The following is a 25,974-nucleotide window of genomic DNA, read 5'->3' as shown; positions in this document are numbered from 1 at the left end:
CAGGATGGAGACAGCTGTGTCTCGTGAGTATCTCGCGGGTAAGCCTTCCTACGAGACACCTGCGAGACATTCTATTCTGCCAGCTTGTCCATTTTGATACACACATTTTGTGCCTACACTATATATACCCACATTACCCACAAATGTTGAGGAGTGCTTCTGAGAGAAAACCCTAGTCAAACACCTTGAGAGTTAGAGATTGTTATACCCATAATCCTCTACACATTTGCTTGTGGAATTTCCTCAACTCCTACCTTTCTATTTCCATACTATTGAGAGGTTGATAGCCCAAACACTTACCACACCCTTTCAAAGTGTTAAGTGAAGTTTTGGTGCTGCTGGGAAGCATTGGAAGAAACCAAGGATGGCAAATGCAACATGGAGCTTGTTGCAGGATTCGGAGAACTAGACAAGACACGGTTTCGAGAAGCCTTGTTGGAGTAGGATCTTGGAAGGTCTCTTCCTAACCCATGTGTCCCAACTGATTGTCTAGTGGATCGATTTCTGCTTGGAGGGTGGCAGAGAGGTTTTTCACCGAGTTTTTCGGTTTCCTCTTCGATAACACATTGGCGTGTTATTTGTGTTTGCATCTTTCTTCCCTACTCTTTTACTTCCCATTTTACTACTGTGATGCTTTGATTATGGATTAGAGTAGCTTGTTTGTTTATCTGCTCGCTTTTACACTATTTTGCACTTAGTATTAATTTAGTGTAAAATCAATCGAGCCGTAACTTTAATTTAGGGGTCTAAACAGCTCTTGTGTTTTTTCAACACATTTTCGAGCTTTCAACTATTCACAAGGAAAATTATAAGATGCGGCAGTACAGTTTTCTTTCTCAAAAACTACATAAACCCTAATCTCCAACACAACAGCTTTTCTATTATGCGCGCAGGATTCACTCCATGGACTAAGCCTCAAAAAATCTCTCATTAAAAACAGTAGCAATATTATTTTGAGTCAGATCATAATCCGGATAAAACATAACTAGACTTCACAAAACCCAACAAATCTCCCATTTGGAGACTAGTTCAATCACCAACATTAACCGCATTCCTCTAAAGATAATCCCCCATCACTGCAACGTATCCTCCAATCCTCAATCTAGAAGACCAACTGAAGCTACACATAGCTGCAGCTTCTCAATAGTGACACCCTTAGTCAACATGTTTGTCAAATTCTTAGATCTACAAATCTTCTTAAGTATTACCAGCTTCTCTTCAACAAGGTAACGAATAAAGTAGCATCTCATTTGTATATGCTTCGACTTTGAATGAAAAGTGGAATTTTTAGCAAGAAAAAGTGTACTCTAGCTGTCACTATATAGAATGCCCGTCCAGCTTCTTACCCAATTCATCCAAGAAGCAATGTAGCTAAATCATCTCCTTTGCAGCTTCAGTCATTGCAATATACTTAGTTTTTGTAGTAGACAGAGCAATAATCTTCTGTAGATTTGAAGACCAAGATATAGCTGTACCATCCAGAGTTAATATAGCTGTACCACCCAGAGTAAATACAAACCCAGTAGTATTCTTTCTACTATTAATATCACTTGTTAAATCAACATCTACATAACCCTGCAATTCCAACCTTGCAGCTGTGAAGCAAAAACATGTATCTAATGAACCTCTCAGGTACTTCAGAATCCACTTGACTGCCTCCTAATGCTGCTTTCCTGGCCTACTCATATATCTACTCGCAACTCCCACTGCATGTGCAATGTCTTGCCTTGTACACACTATAGCATACCACAGGCTGCCAATAGCTGAGGCATAGGGTACCTTGCACATATGGTCCCTTTCTTCTTTTGTCTTTGGTAATTGTTCTTTTCTTAGTCTGAAATGACTACCCAATGGTGTGCTCATTGGTTTAGTTTCATTCATGTTGAACTTACTAAGAACCTTCTTGACATACTATGTCCATGAAAGCTTCAATGTCCAATTAGCCTTGTCTCTAGAGATTCTCATACCAAGGATTTGCTTTGTAGCTCCTAAATCCTTCACTGCAAATTATTTTAACAACTACTTCTTCAGATTATTAATCTCCTCAGTGCTAGACCCTGCAATGAGCATATCATCCACATATAATAATAAAATGATATAAGAGTTGTCAACGAACTTAAATAGCAACAATGATTAGCTTCATCTCTAGAACACAGTTCTACACATAAAACAGTCAAATTTCTTGTACCACTGTCTTGGAGCTTGTTTTAGGCCATACAAGCTCTTTCTTAGTTTGCAGACTAGACTCTTTTATCCCTGAACAGTGAACCCTTCTGGCTGACTCATGTAAATGTCTTCCTCTAAGTCACCATGAAGTAATTCCATCTTCACATCTAACTGCTCAAGATGTAGATTCTCTGCAACCACCATTCCTAGTACTTGTCTAATTATGGACATCTTCACAACTGGAGAAAATATTTCTGAGTAGTAAATGTCTTTCTTCTGTTGGAAACCTTTGACAACTAATCTGGCCTTGTAGTGCTTGCTACCATCATGCTCATTCTTTATTCAGTATATCCAATTATTGTGCAAAGCCTTCTTTCCTTATGGCAATTTAGTCAATTCCCATTTCTAATTCCCTTACAGGGAGTCCATCTCATCTTTCATGGCTAACTCCCTCTTGCTTGAATTTTCATCTTGCAAGGCTTCATCATAACATTCTGACTCACCACCATCAGTCAACAGGATATAATTTAAAGTGGGTGACTAACGCTGTGAAGGTCTACTGATCTTGGAAGATTTACGGACTTCCACTACAGGTGTACTCTAATCTACTTGTGAATTTACGTTCTCTTTATCTTCTTCATCCCTTTTCTGGACAGTATTTTCAGTCAATTCATCTAAGTTGACAAACTCAGATTTCATTTTATCTATCTCTTTAACATCTGGTACTACAGTTGATCTGTCTTTATACATAACCTATTCATTAAATATTACATTTCTACTTCTAATGATTTTTCGATTTTATTCATCCTAAAACTGGTAGCAAAATTTCTTATCATCATAGCCAATAAAAAACATATTTTAGACTTTGCATCAAGTTTACTATGAGCACCAGAATCAATATGAACATAAGAAATACAACCAAAAACTTTTAAATGGGAAAACTTTACATCTTTACCACTTCAAACTTCTTCAAGAATTCTAAACTCCATGGGAACTGATGGTCCTCGGTTTATCAAGTAAGCTGCAGTATTAACAGCTTTAGCCCAAAAAGTTTTTGGAAATCCAGCATGTAACCTCATTGAGAGTTTTTTTTTTTCATGCGCTCAGCCACACCATTCTATTGTGGTGTCCTAGGAATGGTCTTCTCTGCCTAATTCCATATGCAATACAATACTCATTGAACCCTCCATCTATGTACTCTCCACCATTTTCTGACCTCAAATATTTTACTTTCAAATATGTTTCTGTCTCAACCATGGTCTTCCACTTCTTAAAAGTCTCAAATACATTAAATTTATTTTTTAGAAAATAAACCCATAATTTTCTGCTTGAGTCATCAATGAAAGTGATGTAATACCTTAAAACTCCAAGTGATGCAACTAGAGAATGCCCCCACAAACCAGTGTGTACTAACTCCAATTTTCTAGCCTTTGATGTCCTACCAGTTTTCAAAAAACTCACCCTTTTATGCATTCCTAAGATGTAGCTTTTACACATGTCAAAATTAATAAACTTTAGTTTTGGTAGTTTAACTTTTGACAGTAGCATCTTCATCCCTTTCTCAATCATGTGACCAAGTTTGCAGTGCCATAGGCTTGCATCAGTACTTGCTTCAGCAACTATAATTGTATCTCTTGAACTTGAGGTCATGCAGAGTACTAGTTTTCTTTCCACAAGCTAATATCATGGCTCCCTTTTTAACCTTTTAGGTACTACCAACAACTAGTATTGCATACCCTTCATCATCAAGTTGTCCTAGAGACAATCATCCATCCCTTGGGCCTTACGAAAGGCTAGTTGTATTTTTTCCATCTTTTCTTTCATGGCCACGGTATCCGCAGTAAGCTTCTCAAATTGTTTGTTCCTTTCATAATCAACATTATCTCTTTCATCCTAACCTTCCCCTTCTTCATCATTATGAATCTCCATATATGCGGTCTTTTTGAGTACAGCCTCCTCTAGCCTAGTAAGACGCCCTCCCATTTTCTTAAGAACATCACTTTGCTCTTCCATTGCCTTGAATATCTTTTGCGTGATCTCATCATTAATTGGAGCAGTCATTGTTACTTGAGATAATTCTCCTTCTTGAAATACTTCTTCTTGATGGGTTTCCTCAATCTTGACCAAGTATCTTCTGTGTTTCTCTCGGACCCAAATAGGAGTGAGGAGTTTGGGGACGTGCTTTCTTGATCTTAATGGTGCAATGGTGCCTAAAAAGAAGTCCCATCTTTTTTAAGTCCATGTCCCAATTAAAAGGTTCTTTAGATGTTCTTAGAAGGTCTTTAAGTCTATTTTAATGAAGACCCAATTACAAAATCACTCCTTTTCCTCTCATGAACTTTGCCCCTTATTTCATTTGGGCCTTTAGTCCATTCACAATAATTCTCTCATCTTACTCTCATGGGTTTTCATTAGAATATATTTAGAGATATTCAACCCTTTGTCTCAAATATGGGCTTGCAATGTAATCATCACCTTTGGACTCTTCTTTTTTCATTTCATTATCATCATTTTTTTTTTTTGAAGTAGCCCTCTAGCTAGTATATACATTGTAGCCTTCCTCTCAAAGTCCATGAAATTCTCATCATTTTGGGCTAGGCATACAACAAAGAGGCCCAAGATTGTGGAATTTCATTTTGACTTGCAGGATGTTAGATGCTAAGTCCATAGTGTTCTTGTTACCCTAAGCCCAAGGTTTTCTTTTTCAAATTTGGGCTTATGACAACAATTAAGCTATGGACTTATGAACCTTTCAAGTTAAGATATACCTTTAGACTTTGGGATAAGCCTCTTATATGTGAAAACTTTTTTTTTCCATCCCAAATATCTTAGGATATGCCATAACTTTTGAGTCATCCTTTAATTTTACATCTTTTATTTATCCTTTAGAATTAGGTGAATACAAAATATATGGTTGAACAAATAAGAGATATAAAGGGTACCCTCTTTTTGATAGGTTCTAGGATCTCTCTAAGTATGGGTAAGCTCCTTAAAGCTAAAGAGACAGATCAATAGGTCACTCATAACTAGGTGGGCCATGATTCCAACTGATGGCCTAAGTGGACCTTTATGGATAGGTGGCAAACCGTTAACATACTCAAAGCCCATCATAGGCAACGCATGGTGGGGAGTACGCCTTGATCGAATGGACTGAGGCAGAGAAAAGATAAATGGATTTGCCACCTAGATTAGGTCTAAGAACCATTCAATAGCACCCTTATATGGAAGGACTAAATCTTACTACCAGAGTGTGGGTTCGAAGTTTAGGTACAGTTTTGGGAAGATGTTAGGCACCCAAAACCGCCTGACTCGTGGGTCGACTTCTAGCCATTGTGTCTTATGTCTTAATCTTATTAAAGGAACATTTAAAATTGCATTATATACTCACACACACACTAACATACATCTAAGCATACAACATGGCATCAATCATACCAAAATCCTAACATACATCTATCATGGCATCATATTATCATGAACCCTAGCATGCTTTTATCATACATATCATCCAAGGCAACTGAACGGTTTTTAGACCCCTTAACACAACCGGATTAACCTATTTAATTAGCCAAGTGATTAACTTAGTCAAATTATGCAAATCTAGGTTATCACAATCAAACAATCGTATCAAGTATATAGCAGCGGAAATATAAATAACACAAAGATATGATGACCCAGGAAACCACACCGGTAAAAACCTGGGGACGATTTAACCTAGCTATCCTCAACGTAAACTTGAATCCAATATCCTGAAAGAATTGAAATTCATAAAATAAGACTTACAAACACCCACGGTTGACTTCTTATTGCTACCCACCAGTAGAACTTACTGACACGACCACGTGCAAGCTCCGTGACCACAAACTACTTCTTTCTTGGATTCTCCAGCAAGTACAAGCACACCCGCTTGTGTATCTTTAAGCTCTTATGGCAGCAACTGAATGATCATCAAGATCTTGAAGAAATCTCCTCTTGATAATCCTAAGCTTGTGTGAAGGAAAGCTCCTCACAGATTTCATAAGAGATTCACACAAACAACAATATGAGTAACCTCTAAAACGTGGCTAGGGTTTTCCTTATACACCTAGGGCAAAAACATAAAACCCTAAACGTTTTAGGAGTTAGGGCGAAGTTGGAAAAACTGCAGAAAAACGCATCTGCGCGAAATTCGATTGATCGAGCCTAAGCTTCGATCAATCGAGTTAGGCCAAGATGCACATTAAATTTTGCATCAGCTCGATTCCAACTTTACATGAACAACACAACTTTGAGCACATCTAAACAAGACTAAACAACCTGTTTTGATCATGGTTTGCCAACAATACAAATTAGAGTTCTAAATACATGAAATCCTACGTCTGTAGAACCTAACAGCAGCAAACAAATCATGGCAGTAAGTAAACATGGCAGAGACACAAACATGGCAAGATCCAAATAAACATGCAATTGCATCTAAACGTGAAGGATAAATCATCAAGCAAACATGTTCATACTCATCATCAAACATATATGCAATGCATGTTCATGTGAATGCATAACTTATCTTACTTACCTTACCACATCTCAACACCTATGCATCAATGGATGGACATGTGAATGCATGTTCATGGTAAAACAAAGAAAACATAAGATAAAATCCTAATCTAATCATGTTAAGAACAAACAAACAAATGAATAGAGAAATAGCAACTCAAGAACATAAAAACAAGACAAAACAGAACCATATGATGTAAAAGAAACAAAGAAACAAAAGCAAAAAACTTAGATTAGGGTTTTTGGGCACGAGTATGCGTGCGCATACATACGCCTACGTATGCAGGCTAGTTGTATGCGTACACATACTACAAGTCTGCGTGCACATATATGATCATGCGTACGCAAACACACTTGATGAACCCTAACCTAGAAACTCAGAAACACATAAAACAGAGCAGGACTTAAAACAATAAATATAACAACCTATCATGCCTTAAAAAATAAAAACTACATAAAACTAAACTAAACAAGCATATTAGAACATAAACAAAGTAAGAAAACAACTAGAAAATAGAATTAAAATAAAGAAATGGAAAGAAAAGTTTAGAACTTAATACTTCCAAACAAAAGCTCCTAGGCTTGATTTTGATCATTCCCCTCAGTCAAATCTATTCACAATCAAACAAGAAAGTGATTAGTAATCTTAAAACTCAAAGACCAAGGCTAGAAAAGGTCCTAATCAGAAAATATTGACTTGCGGATGTTTTATGAAAAACTCCCTCTTTGATTCACTATTTCTAGTGAATCTTGTTTTTTCCCTTGGGATTTTCTCTGTATTTTTGAAATATACCATGTAAGGCTTTATATAGTTGAAAAATTGGGGTTTGTAATGACTCCCAAATGATGTGAGATTCATTCCAAATCTCAGCATTAATGTAGAAAACTTGCCTTTCATAGGTCTCTAGAATCCTAACTGCGAATGCAGGTTTGTGCCTGCATACACATGCTCAGTACACAGACACGTGTATGCGTACGTAGGCCAAGGGTTTCCTTGGCCTTTATTTTCTAAAATTAGATTTATTTGCTTACAAAAAGTTATATTTTCCATTTTACATTTCTCAAGTCAATTTAGAATTTGATTAGGCCCTAAACCAACATTGGGTTTTAGAATTTTAGCATCATTGGGGAACAGGGACTTGAGTTATAAGGGGTACACAATGCAATGTCCATAGACAATTGATTTGTTATGGTGTTAAATTCATTCAGATGTTATGTATTCTCTACCATCTTCAAATTGAATAGTTTCTTCATTAGATGCACCTTGTTGTTTGCTGACAGCTTTTCATACATACCAAACAAAGCCTTCACCAGATTTGTTATGGTCTTCTCCTTCACAATATTATGTGCAATAGACCTTGACAGAATTAATCTGATTACTCCTAGTACTTGTCTATCAGGAAGAGTCCAATTTTCATCTTTCATAGTTGTAGGTTTTTCCCTCAAGAATGGTAGATGAAACTTCTTCCCATAGAGGTAGTCCTTGATTTGCATCCTCTAGAAGCCAAAGTCTATGCCATCGAATTTTTCTATTCCAAACGCCTTTTTTGTTTCTTCTGTCATTGCTCCCACTCAAACCTAACCCTAGGCTTTGTTACCAATTGAAGGGAATAAATACGAAATTTCCAGATCTGTGAGATGCAAAAATAGAGAAAAATATGCGTTAAAGGAAACAATCACACAAGACAATATTTTCATGGTTCAGCAATTTGCCTATGTTCACAGAATTGTAGAGATTTCACTATTCACCGGGGGGGGGGGAAACAAGATGCGGTTGTACAGTTTTCTCNTCTTGGAACTTGTCTTGTCTAGCTCCGGATCCACAACAAGCTCCACGTTGCATCTGCCATCCTTGACTTCTTCCAATGCTTTCCAACAGCTCCAAAACACTCTCTACACTCTGAATAGGTGTGGGTTGTGTTTAGGTACAAATCTCTTCTCAAGATATGACAATGGGAGAGGGATGGAGAAGAGGCTTCAATGATTTCTCATTAAGGATGAGTAGCTCTTTCTCAAAAGATGGGTGTGTGTGTTGTAGAAAACCTATCTAGGGTTTTTCTTTCTGAATGGTCTCTCATACATTTGTGGTAATGAGGGTATATATAGTATGGTGAAGGGTAAGAAAGCCACTCTTTAAAATCCTCCATGATAGGCCACAAACTGAATGACCCATTGTGATTAAACCAGTTAATTAATTAGCCAAGTTATTAATTAATCAATTTAACATGCAAATATATGGAAGCACAAACAAATCATCAAAAACTAAATATGCAGCGAAAATTGAAAAATACGGTGATTTGTTTATGAATGGAGAAAACCCTTCGGCAAAAAACCCCACTGGGTGATTTTTAGGTTACCACTTCCGAAACTCCACTATTATCAAATCAAGCAGTTACAAGTAAAGGAATCCCAAGTACCTTATCAACCTACAGTTGAACCCTTACCCCAATACCCAATTGGACTTGATCTGTAGTGACAGTTCCCCCTTTGATGCACGGCTCCCAAGTACATGACTAACCAATGCGCGGATCCCAATATGCAACTTCAAACACCAACTTAGAAGGAGAGGTTGGCTGCAAAGTTTTTCAGTTCATCCTACACGATGAAGATCAGGAAGATGCTTGGTTACAAAACCCTTTGGTGCAAATACACAGTAACTTCTTCAAAGAAGATGAACTAGGTCAAGAACTTCGTCTTTGATCACAAATTACTTGAACAAAGTTTGCTTAATTCTTGTGCAAGTTGTGTATATCTTGACGGCTCTTAAAACAATCCTTTTATATGTTTAGGGTTTGGAGAAAAGAAGGCCCAAAAGCATATTCACGGATCCCAAGAACTCAGATCAGAAAATCTGATTTTATAAATCTCAAAAGATAGCAGGTGTCGAGGAGCTATCGAGCAGGTGTCAAGCTTTTATGAAATTGCACTTCAGCTTGTTTTTCTTGGACAGACTTGATGACTTCAACACTTGAGTTTGAAACCTTATTTCTTAAAGTATTAAAAACACCTAGAACTACCCAATTACAAGTAAAGTGCGTTTTGTCAAAGGATTAGCCAATTTACATAAATAAGTGACATATGTTCTTAACAAGTGAAAACACATATGTCCTAACAATCTCTCCCTTTGGCAATCTGTGACAAAACCACAATAAACAAATGAGCATATGAGAGAAGTCATAAATCACTCAACTCATACTCACTTGTTGAATACAATAAAATCTATCCTAACACAAACTCTTGAAAAACTTTGCAAGAAGAGAGTTTATGGTAAGTAGACTTTGACAACCTGTATTTCTGAATCACTTTAAACAAAACTCATCAAGGCATCTTGTGTGAAACAGAAATAATAGATTGCATACAAGTATAATAAACATGTGTATAAAGATAAAGAAGAAACAACACATGAAGAGAGAGGTGAAAGAAATATACATCCACATATAGAGAGAAAAATAAGTACAATGTATGTAAAACTGGTCACAAGACCTCATATACAAGATCAATGTATCTATAAAGAATAGAAAAGAAAAGATACATCAAAACCTTACTATATCCCTTAAATATCAACACTCCCCTTATTAAAAATGTCCTATACTAACTCTCCCCTTAAGATGACTACTCTCATAACCCAAAACTACTTCCCCTTTTTGTCACGAGTGACAAAGGGTAGAGTGTCATGTAGATATCTCATCAGTAGAGCTAGCATCTCCATCATCATCATCTGAAGCGTCATTGTCATCACCATCATCATCATCATCCTCAGAGTCAGAAGCTGCTGGAGGAAGTGGTGAAGGAGTAGCCTCAGGAGCAAAACCACCCATGGTCGCCTGCCGTCGTGCAATACGACGAACATGAAAATTCACCTGATACAACTCAAAGGAGAGTGTATCGAGGTAAGCATCCATGCGCTGCAGCTACGCCATGATGTCTCTGAGAGATACATCACCCATAGAGGAAGAAGGAGCAAATGTAAATGGAGCAGATCTGGATGGAGTTGAACGGGAGGGAGAAGTGAAATCCGTCTGTCTCGACCTAAACTGAGCCTCACTACGTTTTACGGTAGTGGCATCTATGGCACAGATGTGTGTGAAGTAGTCAGACACAGGAAAAGGGATAGAAAAATGGCGTAAGATCCTCGTGATAGCGGAAGGAAAGATCAGCTTATCACGAGAAGTCAAATCTAAATGAACATCTATGATAGAAAGGATGAAATGAGAAGGAAAATCTATAGTAAGATGCTCAAGAAGAGATAACAAAAATTGAGCACGAGGTTTTGTGATGGAGTTGTAGTGAGAGAGTGGATGGAGTACAAAAGTCATCACCATGTTTAGGAATCTAGGACCTTTAGCAAAAGGTCTACATGATGTATACTGATGCTTACCCCAATCAGCGGGGCGCACAGAATAATTTTTGTGGCACTATTGATGGATTTTTAGGTAATGCCTCGGCTTGCTTGAACAAAAGCCTAGAGTCCCTAGATTTGAGCTATAACAATTTGTTAGGAAAAATTCCTGATTCATTGGGGAAACTTGGAAGCTTGAGATACCTCAATCTTGGATTTAACTCTTTTTGGGGTTCAATTCCAGCTTCTATTGGCAGCTTGTCATCTTTGCAGGATTTGGGCCTCTCTAATAATGAGATGAATGGAACCATTCCTGAAAGCTTTGGACAACTCTTAAAGCTAGTCAATTTGTTTCTCTATGAGAATTTTTGAGAAGGTGTTATAACAGAAGTCCAATCGACGAATCTCACAAGACTAGAAAATGTTATACTAAAAGCCAATACAAACCATTCCCTAGTTTTCAATGTGACATATGATTGGGTTCCTCCTTTCAAGCTCAAAAATCTTGAACTAGAAAGCTGTCTTTGTGGCCCCAAATTTCCAGTTTGGCTTAAAGTTCAAAGTGAACTTACACATGTCACCCTTAAAAACGTTGGAATCATAGACACTATACCTAAGGAATGGTTCTCTAAGATATCTTCTCAAATCACTCACTTGGATCTTTCCCAAAATCAGATTATGGGGAAGTTCTGCACCAATTAGTACTTCCAAATGTAAATTTTATTGATCTCAGTTATAACTGCTTCTAGGGTCCTATCCCACTTTGGTTTACTAATGTGACCGAGTTGTATCTGAAAAGCAATTCATTTTCAGGCTCTATCCCATCAAATATTGATGATCTAATGCCAAGGTTGCGCTGTTTAGATCTTTCAAAGAACAACTCAATGGTACAGTTCCTTTGTCCATATGGAAAAAATGATCTTGGAGGACTTTACCTTCGGAGCAATAAGCTTTCAGGGGGGCTCCCCCATCATTGGAATGAGTCACAACTATTGTGGGTTGTGGATATTTCATACAACAACTTATCTGGAAAAATTTCGAGCTCAACGGGTTTCTTAAGTTCTCTTCATGTACTAGTGTTGAGCAACAATAATCTTTATGGTGAAATTCCTTCTTCCTTGCAAAATTGTTCTTTTGTGAGCATTGATCTTAGTGGGAATCATCTCTCGGGGATTCTTCCATCACGGAAAGGATCAGAAGTCAAAATACTACACTTACGGTCAAATCAATTTAGTGGAATCATCCCTCAACAATGGTGCAATCTTCCAGTTCTTCACATCCTAGATCTTGCACAAAACAATCTTTTTGGGAGAATTCCAAACTGTTTGGGCAATTTTACTGCTTTGATTTATGGCAATGGCATCATCTGGCCCTCTTTTTATGTCAATTATGTTGAGAAAGCCATCATAGTGACAAAAGGAAGAGAGCTCGAATATGGTAGCACTCTCCAATTTGTTACCAGCATTGATATTTCATGGAATAATTTAATAGGAGGAATTCCTGATAAAATAACAAGTCTTATAGCACTAAATACACTAAACTTATCAAGGAATCATCTCACTGGAAATGTTCCCAAGAATATTGGAAACATGTAGTTCCTGGAAACACTTGATCTCTCGAAGAATAGTCTTTCCGGACCTATTCCTAAAAGCATGTCTTCTTTAACTTCCTTGGTACACTTGAACTTGTCATTTAACAAATTAGTAGGAAGAATCCCATTGGGTAATCAGCTCCAAACACTAAATGATGCATCTATATACAAGGGCAACTCTCGATTGTGTGGGTCTCCTCTTTCAACCAAGTGCCTAGGAGATGAAACATCTAATGGGCCAACTTTTTCTGATGGTAGTGGTAGTGCTTAAGACAAACAGGATGGAGATGATACTGAAAGGCTATGGTTTATTGTTAGAATTGGACTCGGTTTTGTTGTAGGCTTTTGGAGTGTTTGTGGCACCTTATTGGCGAAGAAGTCATGGAGGTATTGGTATTTCAGTTTCTGTGATGACATCAAAAATAGGATAGCATTAATAATTGTGTTGGAGATAGTTCATTTGACAAGAAAGTTTGGGCTGGAAAACAATTGAAGTTTGGAGGGACAATGCGCATGCAAAATTCTATTATGTAAGTAGAATTATGTAGGCCAAATGTTAGCTTATTTTGCAAAACCTGTTGGGCTTGTTCTCCTGGAGTGTGTTGTATCTCTATCTTATAACTATTGTGTCATCTAAATATTTGAAATAAAATTTCTTCCTTTTAGGTTCATGCGCATGAGGATGAATCTTATTTTATTTCTTGCATATATTGTGTCGTGATCTTTTTTATTTTTATTATTTATTTATTTATTCCATATCAAGCTTTACAATGGGAAGGAGAAAAGAAAAGTATTCTTCAAGTCATACACTGGCCTCTCATTCTCTTTTGCAATAGTAGCAAGAGCTAAAACAACTTTGTTCCATCTAAGTGGAACACTAACAAATGAAATAAAATTTAAAACTTTCACAAATGAACTTTAGTGTCTTTTGAATCCATGCAATCTTGATGCAGATTGGTTAAGGGAGAATAACATATTTTAAAATTTTATGTTGTTTTCTCTTTCCTAGAGGAATTAGGATTTATTTGCTTTTATAAGTTCAATTAAAATCCTTTTCCTAGTTGAATTAGGATTTTAATTTTTTTTCTTTTCATAGTTAAATTGTTTTTCCTTTCTCAAGTAGAAGTAGGCTTATTATTATTTTTTTTCTAAAAGAAGTAGGAGAAATTATATTTCTATAAATACTCTTTATAGAGAGGTTGATTAATGTTATGTGTTTATTATAAACCTCTCTAATAAAAGTTTGTTAGAGAGATTTTCTCTATTATTTTGCCTCCTAGCTAGTGTTCTTGTAAAACTTAGGTTTCGTGGAAGAATTGTAGTAATTGTGTGTTATAGATTCTGCTTCTAAACGCTCACGCTGCATCACAAATGAATGAGAAATACCAAATGAATGAGAAGTACCATGCGTTCAATAAGACTAAAACCAAAACTTTGCACAACTTGTAGAAAAAAAATCACAACAAGGCTATTGAGTACAAAAGATTCTTATAATTCTAAATGGCTAAGATTTAAGTACAATTTTTTAAGTGTTGTATTTAAAGTTTTCCAATTAAATTTAGCTATATTATTATATTGATAAATGAAATATATGGCTGGATTTAATTTTTCATAGAAAAGGTAATATTATTTTTACTTTATTGGTCAATACAAATATGTTTGAATTCAACTAGGAAACTTTAGGTACAATACCTGAGGAACTAAACTTATGATTTGAACCTTTTTTTGTTTATTTTTTTTTTGGAGGGAGTAGGATTTGAACCTTTTTTTTTTTTTTTTTTGAGAAGGAGTACGATTTGAACCTAGTTATAACATTTGCTCCACAATAATTTCTATTAGACTAAAACACCAATTGGATTTTGGTATAGTCAAACTTAGATCCCTTAATTAATAATAAGAGATGCTAGTTGAATTAGTTGAAATCCACAACTTACCTCCATTCGATATTAACAAATACCTCAAACATTATAAATCCTAATTGCCGAAGCTCAAATTAAATAAAAATACACTTCATCTTTTGGACCTAGGTGGTATAGATTATTCATTCAATATGTTGTTTTTATCTACAATATACGTCATTTGTTATCTATCGATTGCGAGAAATTCTCTTGATCTCTCCTCTTCTTTCAAAGCCAGTTGAAAATCAAAAAATTAACATCACTTACAAAATTTTTAGAATAATAGTTAAGTAATAATTTACTTAACTTCATCATTTTTATGAATTTAAACTTTTAAGCCAAATGATAGTTTATTTAAAATAAAATCTCATTTCAAAATGAAGTCAGAAGGAAGGGCAAAATGAGAAAAATCAAAATCAAAATAATCAGTAATATAATAGGCTCTATTCAAAATTTCGAATAGTTCATTTCGTTCAAGTAATTTATCTTTACTTTCTGGTAGGAAAGGTTTTGTTTGTATAGTATTTATGAAAAAAAAAATTTTAAAAATTATTTATTAATGTAACTTTTATGTTAAATGTTCGAATGCCATAAAAGTAATAATAATCAACAAAGAAATACTTCAAACAAAAATCAGAAGGATTTTAATCAATGCCAAGGATTTTAAATGTTCGAATGCCAATGTAATATCATCCTTTTCCATATGATCATTGCTTCAAGAAATTGAAGACTACTTATTAATTAATGTTGTATTCATCTTCAGGCAGTTCACATGTATCCTTCAAGCAAGCTGCCAAAGTTTTTACCAATAAGTAAATGAGACAAAGGACAGATCAAAATTAGAAGACTGAAGATGATCAACAGAAGACACAGCAACACGGCACAGCTGGGACATGTAATGTAAGACAAGCATGGGCTTGGCTTGTTATGAGGTATCATATTTTATGCATGAGATGTTGCTTTTTGGTGGATAACTTAGAAATTTGTTGAAGATGATCAACAGAAGACACAGCAACACGGCACAGCTGGGACATGTAATGTAAGACAAGCATGGGCTTGGCTTGTTATGAGGTATCATATTTTATGCATGAGATGTTGCTTTTTGGTGGATAACTTAGAAATTTGCTACTTTCCTTCTTGCAGGATGGGACATTAAATTCTTTTAAGGGTTTGATTCTTATCTTTTGCTATATCATTGGTGTTTCCGTCCTTGCATTAGTATACAAAGAATACCCTTACAATGAAATTTCATTGCGATATGTTCACAAAATTCAGATCTGGACATATTTATCTTGCTGTATTAAAGTTTTCCTTCATTGTCAATTCTCTATATTTGGATGAGTGGAAATTAATCAGTTCAGGGGACTGCTATCCTTTATCTAAACACGCATATAAGTCCTAAAATAATAACACTACTGCCTTTTTCTTAAATTTCAGTTGTCCATTTGCTTTTTAATTTTTTTAATTGACAGATATTCTAAGACCTTTATCTACTATATATATATGGGAACGAAATTCCAATTTTGCCATGAAGTCTCAAAAGTTTTCAAATAAATTTTTTCATTTTAATTTTTTTTTTTTGCTTTTTCTTATCCTCGTAGCAAATGTAAATACTTGATCTAACACATAAAAAATTACAATAACAACAACAACAACAACAAAACCTTAGTATCAAAATTTGGGTTCGATTATGGATCATTAATAGATTAGATTGGATTATTACATGAATTATTTTCCTTTATTCTATTTTATTTGAAGTTATGCACTCCCTAATTAACATGAAAATAATAAGCAAAACCAATATGAAAAAGTAAGAAATAACAATAGTTCAATTCTTTATAACATTTTTCTCCAAAATCTTTTATTATTTTTTGAGGTAATTTATTCTTCAAATCAAAGCAGACGAAGTTTGGTCACATTGAACACTCAACAAGTAACCACACTCTTTAATTTAAGGTTAATTCTCTATAGGAGTAAACGAGGTAAGGTCAAATGCTCCCAAGGCCTTTCCAACACTAGCTTGGTATAATTCGGTGACTGCACCATCCTTTGCCGCAGGATGAGCATGTAACAACCTCCGTTTTACACCAAGAACTCTCCGAGCATATTGATGTAAGGATTTATTATTTCTTCCAAAGGGAGTAATAAAAAATTTAAATATTAGAAAAATAAAGAAGGTTTTTAGTAAAAACATTTAGTTATATATTTTTAGGATATCTTATTATGATATAAGAGTAATTAGAGGAAAAATAAATTTCATTAATAATATATAAAATTTTCTATTTTTATTAAATGAATTAAGTACACTTTGAATTAATGGGTAATTATGTTATAAGAGAAATTAGAAAAAAAAAATGTTTTGAGTAAAATACTCCCAAAGCTTGGCTACGTGGATTGATGTGGGTGGAGAGTCTGGAGATAAACTCAAAAAAGACAAATATTTGGAAAGAAAACTTTCCCTCACTCATTCACATCGAAGAGAAAAATAACAGAACCCGTCATGCTTTAGCAGTCGAGTACCATGTAAATTTTATTTATTTGTTTATTTATGGTTTTTTTTTTAATTTTTTTTTTTTTTGAAAATGAGGCATTCATTCATTCACTAACATGTAAAGAATCTTGGTACAAAGCCTCCACCGCAGGTGGTGGTGAGTCCTCTATCCAATAGACTACATCACTAATATTTTTTGCATACTTTGCTAAAGAATGCGCAACCATATTCCCCCCTCTCTTAATACAACTTATTGAAACCCGCTGCATCCCATTTAGGTAAGCACAAATATCCTCATATACATGCCCAAGTAAGGTTTTTTTTTTTTAATTTAAAATTTTAATAAGGATCATGATCGCATATTTATTCTTAAAAAAGAAAAAGAAAAAAATAAGTACATTGACATATTTTTCTGATATAATGTCAATAAAAATGGAATAATTATATTTAGTTATTTGCCAGCAAGTTTAATTAATGATGCTGTATCATTACCATAAAAAAAAAAATACTTTCCTTTTTTTCTTTGCAAATTTTTTTTTTGAGAAGCTTTTTCTTTGCAATTCCTTTTACGTCAATTTGAAATCAGTGCGGCTAGTTAGTTTCAAGTTGGTGTCCATTTATTATTATTTCCTCCAATAAGTTAACGTTATAAGTGGTTTAGTTGTTACGCATTATGTTCGTTTGGATAAAATGAATTAAAGGAAATAACGAAATAAAATATTAAAGAAGCAAGAACTATAGTATCTGAATTCTTAACAATTTTAACAATTTTTCACCCAAAAAAAAAAAAAAAAATTCAAGTTTAGGATACCCGTGATTAGACCATTTGAATTTCTTGCAAATAGATTTGTACTTGTAATGTCTCTTGACTTATTTAGTACCATTTGAATTTCTTGCATGTGGTGCATATATCATATGTCATAGGACCAAATATCATATATTGTATTTTTCTTTTTTTAATTAACATAATTCAAGTTTGATGTATAGTATCAACACTATCATCCAAAATTAGTATCAAAATTAACAAATTAGTAAAGCTAATAGGGAGTGTGGTACACTACTATGTCAAAATTAATTAATAGACCTATTCTCATTATAATTAACCCACTAAAATTGCAGGAACTTGGCCATGATCCTGTTTTATAGGCAGTTCCTACTTTCTTTCCCTTCGTTTAATAAAATCATAGCTCATCAAATAAAAAAAAAAAGGAAAAAGAAAGAGAAGTTCACATTGGACTCAAGGTAGACAAAACAAGAAGTAGCTAAGAAGAACATTACACACTTTTGGCGTGATAGTCAATGGCAGCTCTAAGAATTTTGTTTAGATGGATCATTAAAAAATTTAAATTACCAAAAAAAAAAAAAAAAAGACGAGAACTTGAATATATCAAGTTATTAACATAAAAAAAAATGCAAATACTTGAAGTTTTAGAATTTTCTTTTAAGAGTGGGAGACCTGTGATTTATATTGTTATTAAGTCAAAGGAATTTCTTGGAGAGACCTATTCAAAAGCATTTCTCGGAGAATAAATGCCAATTCCAAACTAATTAAGTCATTGGGTCTTTTTTCCTTAAATAAAAAAACAAAATTCACTGGGTCTTTCCTCCACATATAAATAAATAAATAAAAAGTCCATTAATCATGAAGCCCATTAACATTTCATGAAGGCCCAAGCCTTAATGAGTAAAAATAATGAATTTGAAGCAACTCGACAGCCACTAGATCATTTCAAGGCATAACAAAAACTCAACGTTTATCCTTCTTCCGCTTAAAAATGCAAATTTGTTAACTCGCTAAAAACAGTTCTGGCTCATTGCCACATCAACGCCACTGCTCTCTCTCTCTCTCTCTCTCTCTCTCTCTCTCTCTCTCTCTCTCTCTCTCTCTCTCTCTCTCTCTAAATAAATTTTTTCATTTTAATTACCAAAAAAAAAAAAAAAAAAAAGACGAGAACTTGAATATATCAAGTTATTAACATAAAAAAAAATGCAAATACTTGAAGTTTTAGAATTTTCTTTTAAGAGTGAGAGACCTGTGATTTATATTGTTATTAAATCAAAGGAATTTCTTGGAGAGACCTATTCAAAAGCATTTCCCGGAGAATAAATGCCAATTCCAAACTAATTAAGTCATTGGGTCTTTTTTCCTTAAATAAAAAAACAAAATTCACTGGGTCTTTCCTCCACATATAAATAAATAAAAAAAAAAAGTCCATTAATCATGAAGCCCATTAACATTTCATGAAGGCCCAAGCCTTAATGAGTAAAAATAATGAATTTGAAGCAACTCGACAGCCACTAGATCATTTCTAGGCATAACAAAAACTCAACGTTTAGCCTTCTTCCGCTTAAAAATGCAAATTTGTTAACTCGCAAAAAACAGTTCTGGCTCATTGCCACATCAACGCCACTGCTCTCTCTCTCTCTCTCAACATACTATTGTCAAAATTCAATAAGGTAGCAAACTTCTCATTACCTTTACCTACAACCAATCAAGATAAACAGAGCATTCACATAAGTCTGTGTATGATAGAAAAATGTATAAAATTTACACAATTTTACCTAAAAATGACTCTTATCAGTTCATGTATAATTGTGTAAATTTACACTGACACTATTCATATTATATTTAGTTGTTTATTGTGGGGCCCGTGGGCCTGATAGCCTCGGCCCATCGGATAGTAGGCCCAAGGACAGCGCCGAGGAGGACTGACCAGCCAAGGCTAAGTCAGGCAAAACCTCTGTTGTGACCCACGCCGAGGATCTGTTCGTTCTCGGCATTCTAAGGATAACTTTCGGGAGGGGACAAGCTCAGAGCAAGCTGTCATATTCGCACTTAATGCATTCACCTAACCCCTCTGGCCGTATTGATGGGGATATAACCCCTTGGCAAGGCAACGTTGATCAGAGTGAATCACTTGAGTACTGATAAGGCCTCTGATGGGACGGACGGCCAGAAGAAAGGCAAATGGATGATCAACAGATGGAATAAGGAGATAGGCAGGGGGGAAAAAAAGAAAGAAGAAAAGGGTCTCCTCGGCCATGGGCCGATGAGCATCCCCCCATTTGTAAAGAAACCCTTAGTATTTTTTATCAAGAAAGTTCATGCATGGTGATCGACGGCCAGCACCTAAACCTTTAACCCACTCTCTATAAATTTATTGTTTGGGCTTGTTGGGCTGAAAACCCAGCAAAACTTAGGGTCAATCCAAACTGAGTCCCTACATTTATTTTTTATTTTTATGTATATTGAGGATGAATAAAGATAGTGGACAATGGTTGTTGTGTGTGAAGAAAGAAAAATAATATAAAAAATTAAGAAAAATTGACATTTTTATAAATGTAGTATAAAGTAGATTATTTGATGTGAGATGTTTTGAAAAGTGAGAATTTAAAATGAAAAAAGTAAGTTCTTATGCTAAAATATACAAATTTTTTTCTCAGACTGATGCCAATGCTATAAGGAAGTTAGACAACTCATCATCCTCTCTCTCTCTCTCTCTCTCTCTCTCTCTCCTAAAAAGAAAAGGAAAAGTTGCAGCAAAGGAGGAGCAATTTTGGGCCAAAGACAAAGAGTAAGGCCGAATATTACTCCAAGGCTTCACATTAATTTCTGAATAAATCTCTTATACCCACAGGCCACATGAATTGTTGTTTTAAGCTTTGAATCATGGTCCAATACCTTAAGTTCTTTTAAGGCCGACTTGTGTTTTGTAGTTTGCAGGGAAAAAGGTATGTTTAATTCAGTGGCTCTTAATAGTCCATGAAATAGCCATATACATGAATTTGGCATGTCACAAATGGTCATTTACTCCAAGGCTTCACATTAATTTCTGAATAAATCTCTTATACCCACAGGCCACATGAATTGTTGTTTTAAGCTTTGAATCATGGTCCAATACCTTAAGTTCTTTTAAGGCCGACTTGTGTTTTGTAGTTTGCAGGGAAAAAGGTATGTTTAATTCAGTGGCTCTTAATAGTCCATGAAATAGCCATATACATGAATTTGGCATGTCACAAATGGTCATGTGAATTTTTGGATGAGTAGTAGCAGTACAAAGATTTCGTTGGTCAAATTCCTCAATTACCAATGATCCTTGGGAAGAATAGGTCCCTCATCCAATTGAAACCTAAGATCTCTTCTATTGAAACAAGACAACTTCTATCCAAGCATTCATCAATTTTTAACTCTTTCAGAAGTTGGACCAAGCAAACCAAAATTTGTTAACTTGTCTATCTTAAGCCAAAGAACAAGTTCAGCAACAAGCTTGGTTCACTATCCAAAATAAATCAACCTTCCCCAGATGTCACTTCTCCTTTTCTTTTTCTTTTCAAAGAAGACCCTTTTAGCCTTATTTAAGGAAGACAAAGGAAACAACAAAATGGATGACATTCAAGCACTGATACAAACATACAGTATCTTTCACATCACACTCAAATTATTGCTTACTATCATAATCCTTACTTGACTCAAATACACAAGAGAGGAACAAAGAAAAAATATCTTCCCTCTACTTCATTTTATTACACTTCACTTAAAAATCTTTCATGCATTGAAAGGTTTAACGAAGGAAGAGCCCATTTCCCTTTGGACAAAATTGGTCATATCATCCATTCATTGATCATATTCAAATTTACTCTCATTTTATAGAAGTTTGGCTAAAATGCAAAACTCACTCTTTATATTTCACCAAAATTCATTTCAGTCCTTTAACTTTACTTTTGTTCGTTTCAATTCTCTAACTTATAAATGAAAATCTCAACTCATTGGAATTATATTAAATTAGCACACACAGTCATACGCATCCATACATAAATATTGCACTAAAGGGGCGTTTGGTTCGCCGTGATGTTATATTACGCCATAATATTATGTTATTGTAATCTTACATTAATATAATTTCAATAAAATAATACAACATTACATTGTTTATGAATGTGATGAGATTAAGATGATGTGATATATTTTGTACTTTTAAATTATGGTAATTTTAGAAAAGATAAAATAAACCAAAAACCTTAATGTTACATTATCGTAATGTACATCACATCAATGACACATCACAATGAACCAAACACCCCCTAAGTGTATATTTAACAAATTAAATGCTTGAAAAATTACTATTTTTTCCTTGAATTACTAAATTGATAACAGAAATTTGTTATAATATGATAACAACACACACACACGCATGTAACAAACTCCTTGTGTTTTCTAATTATTAAATCATATAAAGTTATATTATAGTTATTTTATACATCACACATTCACACACATCAAAATTCACAAAAATAACTTAAAAAAAAAAAGAAGATGATGCACACAATTAGTATCTAATACATTTTCACATATAATATAAACTTATAATAAAGAGAGACACTCACAACTCACAACTACTCACTTTCCACTCTTAATTAGAGTCAAAGATGCCGAGATAGTTAGATAGAGAAGAGAAATGAGATAAGATTCATGAGAATGAGGTCAAGATCAAAGTGAGAGACCTGTGATTTATGTTGTTATTTAGTTAATTTTGGAATGAGCTAATATGTCTATTGTTTGGCTTTGGGCTAGGTTGGTACGTGGTTAGAGTGTGCAAGATCAAGGTAGGGTGTGCAAACATATTTTTAAAGATAAATTATACTAATAAAATTATAAAAAATATATTTTATTTATATTTTAAAAAATTTCAAGTTAGGGGGTTCAATTGCATCAAAGTTGTCATTAAAATATCTAGATATTATTGCAACAAAATTTTTGTTGCACAACATACATTTTATTGAAAAATTCAAATTTTATTGTAACAACTCGCATCAACTTTTGCCATAACTTTGATGTTAGTGCAATGATTTTTTTTGTTGTAATAAAGTATTATTCAGTTTCTTTTTGTGTTATTTCCATTATTATTATGTTTACACCAACATTTGCCAACAAGTTTAATTAATGATGTTGTATCATTACCATAAATAAAAAACAATAATAATTAAACTCTATAGAATAGGATTATTTGCTATATATATATATATATGAGGGATGCTACGTCTATAACAATTTTACAACATTTTTACAACAAATCACAGGTGGTTAGTTGTTATTGGTTCAAATCTGAAACTAACACTAAGATTACTTTTTTGTCCTAACAATAACAACCAGTAACAACCTGCCACTTAAGATTTATTGTAAAAATATTGTAGACATATCATTTCTCATATATATATATATATGTGGGGCCAGCTATATAAGGTGGTATTGGTAAGTTTGTAGGGAATGGGCCTGCAGCCCAATGGCCCAATCCAAGGACAGCAATCCGTCCGAGGATGATTTAATAAGGGCATGATACGAATAAGATAAGAAGAAGAGCCGAAGATTGCAAATGAAAATCCAAAATGTGTCCGAGGAGAAGATTCACCTCAGAACGATAGTTCGAGGTGGGTGTAACTATCTGATTACCTTAGGTAGTCCATAAGGTTGTATTGTAATTGAGAAACGGATATGAGATAGTGGAGGCAACAAATATCTTCTGACACTGCTACCTCCACATTAAATGCTTCCCAGCTAACTCTCTGGCCGCATTAATGTGGAGGTGATGCCTGAACAGTGATCAAGCGGCCTTATGATGGCTGGTTGAGGATTCTAGAGAGTGGGAGATGGGACAGAAAGGAATTCTCAAGATAGAACCTACACGTGTACGGCGAAAGTAAGGGGAGGAACGTAGTATATAACATGAAAATGAATGACATTGTAAGAGGACACAAAAAATGAACCAGAGAAGGAGAGACTTTTCTTATCAAGTAGAGCTAGTTCTTTCACACACTCTCTAAAAATTTATTGTTTGGGCTTGTTGGACTGTTTTTCCATTTCATTTTAGGAGGCTTTTCCAAATTGAGTCCCTACAATATATATATCATATATTGTATTTTTCTTTTTGTAATTAACACACTAATTCAAGTTTGATGTATAATATGAACACTATCATCCAAAATTAGTATCAAAATTAACAAATTAGTAACCTAATTGGGAGTGTGGTGCACTACCATGCCAAAATTAATTAATAGACCTATTCTCATTATAATTAACCCACTAAAATTGCAGGAACTTGGCCATGATCTGTTATAGGCAGTTCCTACTTTCTTTCCCTTCGTTTAATAAAATCATAGCTCTTTATCTAATAAAAAAAGAAAAAAAGAAGAAGTTCACATGGGACTCAAGGTAGACAAAACAAGAAGTCGCTAAGAAGACCACCACGCACTTTTGACTTAATGGTTATTGCATAAGTATGAGTTCTTGTGGAAAGAGGGGGCAAATGTTGGGGTTTAATTTTCCACGAAGAAATTTCATATATATATATATATATTTAGATTATACTAGAGTAGGATTGATGATTGGCGATGTGGAGGTGAATAGTACAATGGACTTAGGACGAGCTGGACATACTTATCTTTTGCTATATCATAGTTTTGCTTCATTGTAAATTCTCTATATTTGGATGAGTGTAAAACTATATAGGGGACTACCAGCCTTTATCGTACTAAAAAAGTAACACTAGTGCCTTTATCTTAAATTTCACTTGTCTATTTGCTTTTTAATTTTTTATTAATTGAAAAATATTCTAAGACCATTATCTTCTACATGGGAACAAAGTCCCAATTTAACAATGAAATCCAAAAAATTTTCAAATAAAAAAAATTGTTTTTTTTTTTTAATAAATAATTTCCCTTTTCTTATCCTTGTAACAAATGCGAATACTTGGTCCTTTACGCATAAAAAATTACAACAACAACAAAGTCTTAGTTATAATTTGTGTTCAACCATGAATTCTCAATAGATTAGACTGGGCTAATTATATATATATTTTTTCCTACATTCTATTTTATTTGAAGTCATACATACCCTCCCCCACTGACATATAAAATTAATATAACAAAAATTAAAATGAAATAATGAAACAGATATGAAAAAGTAAGAGATAATATATATTGTTTCGAGTCTTTATAACCATTTATTCTCCAAATTCATTTATTATTTTTTGAGGTAATTTATTCTTCAAATCAAACCAAAAGAAGTTTGGTCACATTGAACACTTAACAAGTAACCACCCTTTTTTCAATTTAAGGCCAATGCTCTATAAAGGAGTAAACGAGGTAAGGTTCCTAAAATACTCGTAACGCCTTTCCAACACAATTGCTTGGTATTTTTTGGTGTGTCCACTGTCCTTCGCCTCCAAGGCGAGCCGGTAATAGTAATCGTCATGCCTTTCCAACACAATTGCTTGGTATTTTTTGGTGTGTCCACTGTCCTTCGCCTCCAAGGCGAGCCGGTAATAGTAATCGTCATAGTAATGGCCGCGGGTGTCGCCGTTCAACACTTTTACGAACAACAAATGAGATGATGTCCAGTTGTTGTAGTCGTACACTGAGACCTCTCCGAGCACCTTGATGTAAGGGTCTGTAATGTTCTTTATCGGCTGCCACTCTCCCCCATCATCAAGAACACCATGTCTGCCTCCCATAGCTGTTGCGTAGAGTGAAAGGATGAGAAGGGTAAGAAGGTAAAGGCATTTCTTGGACTTCATTGTAAGTTTAGTGAGAGAATGATTTCATTGGTGGTGAATTGGTTTTTAATTATTTATAGGGGAGAAGGGCTATATATGGAAATCAGAAATTGTCTTGAGGTGATAAGATTTGGTATTTAACTATTTATAGAGGATATAACGCTACCTATGGCTATAAATGGAAATTCAAAATTGTCATGAGGTGAGGAGGTTTTCGGCCTTGGAGTTTGTGACAATTACCATGGGACTAGTAAACTGTACCAACATGGCAAATGCGTTGTTTTATGGAAGAAAAGTTACCGCAATAGAAGAATTTATAGCCTGTCAAGTTAAAGTTGTAGCATACAAGTTGTGGTTATAAGAGAATCGAGGGTGATCATATAAAAACTAAATAATTTTTAACTCCA

At 34.5% G+C, this 25,974-nt stretch overlaps 2 protein-coding genes across 2 annotated transcripts; one reads left to right on the top strand and one right to left on the bottom strand.

Annotated features, from left to right (window-relative positions):
* The first annotated feature begins 11,059 nt into the window (after positions 1–11,059).
* On the top strand, positions 11,060–12,633 carry LOC136071299 (LRR receptor-like serine/threonine-protein kinase SIK1). Its single transcript, XM_065782392.1, has 2 exons — positions 11,060–11,380; positions 11,788–12,633. Exons 1-2 carry the CDS (start codon positions 11,060–11,062, stop codon positions 12,631–12,633), a joined length of 1,167 nt encoding a protein of 388 aa, XP_065638464.1.
* A 12,505-nt stretch (positions 12,634–25,138) lies between these two features.
* On the bottom strand, positions 25,139–25,588 carry LOC112026033 (cysteine proteinase inhibitor 4). The gene has a single exon (XM_024058706.2). The coding sequence runs from the start codon at positions 25,586–25,588 to the stop codon at positions 25,139–25,141; it is 450 nt and encodes a 149-aa protein (XP_023914474.2).
* Positions 25,589–25,974: the final 386 nt, after the last annotated feature.

The sequence above is a fragment of the Quercus suber genome, unplaced genomic scaffold (assembly GCF_002906115.3).
Source record: "Quercus suber isolate HL8 unplaced genomic scaffold, Cork oak 2.0 scaffold_300, whole genome shotgun sequence".
NCBI lineage: Eukaryota > Viridiplantae > Streptophyta > Magnoliopsida > Fagales > Fagaceae > Quercus > Quercus suber.
This window is presented reverse-complemented; position numbering and strand designations above follow the sequence as displayed.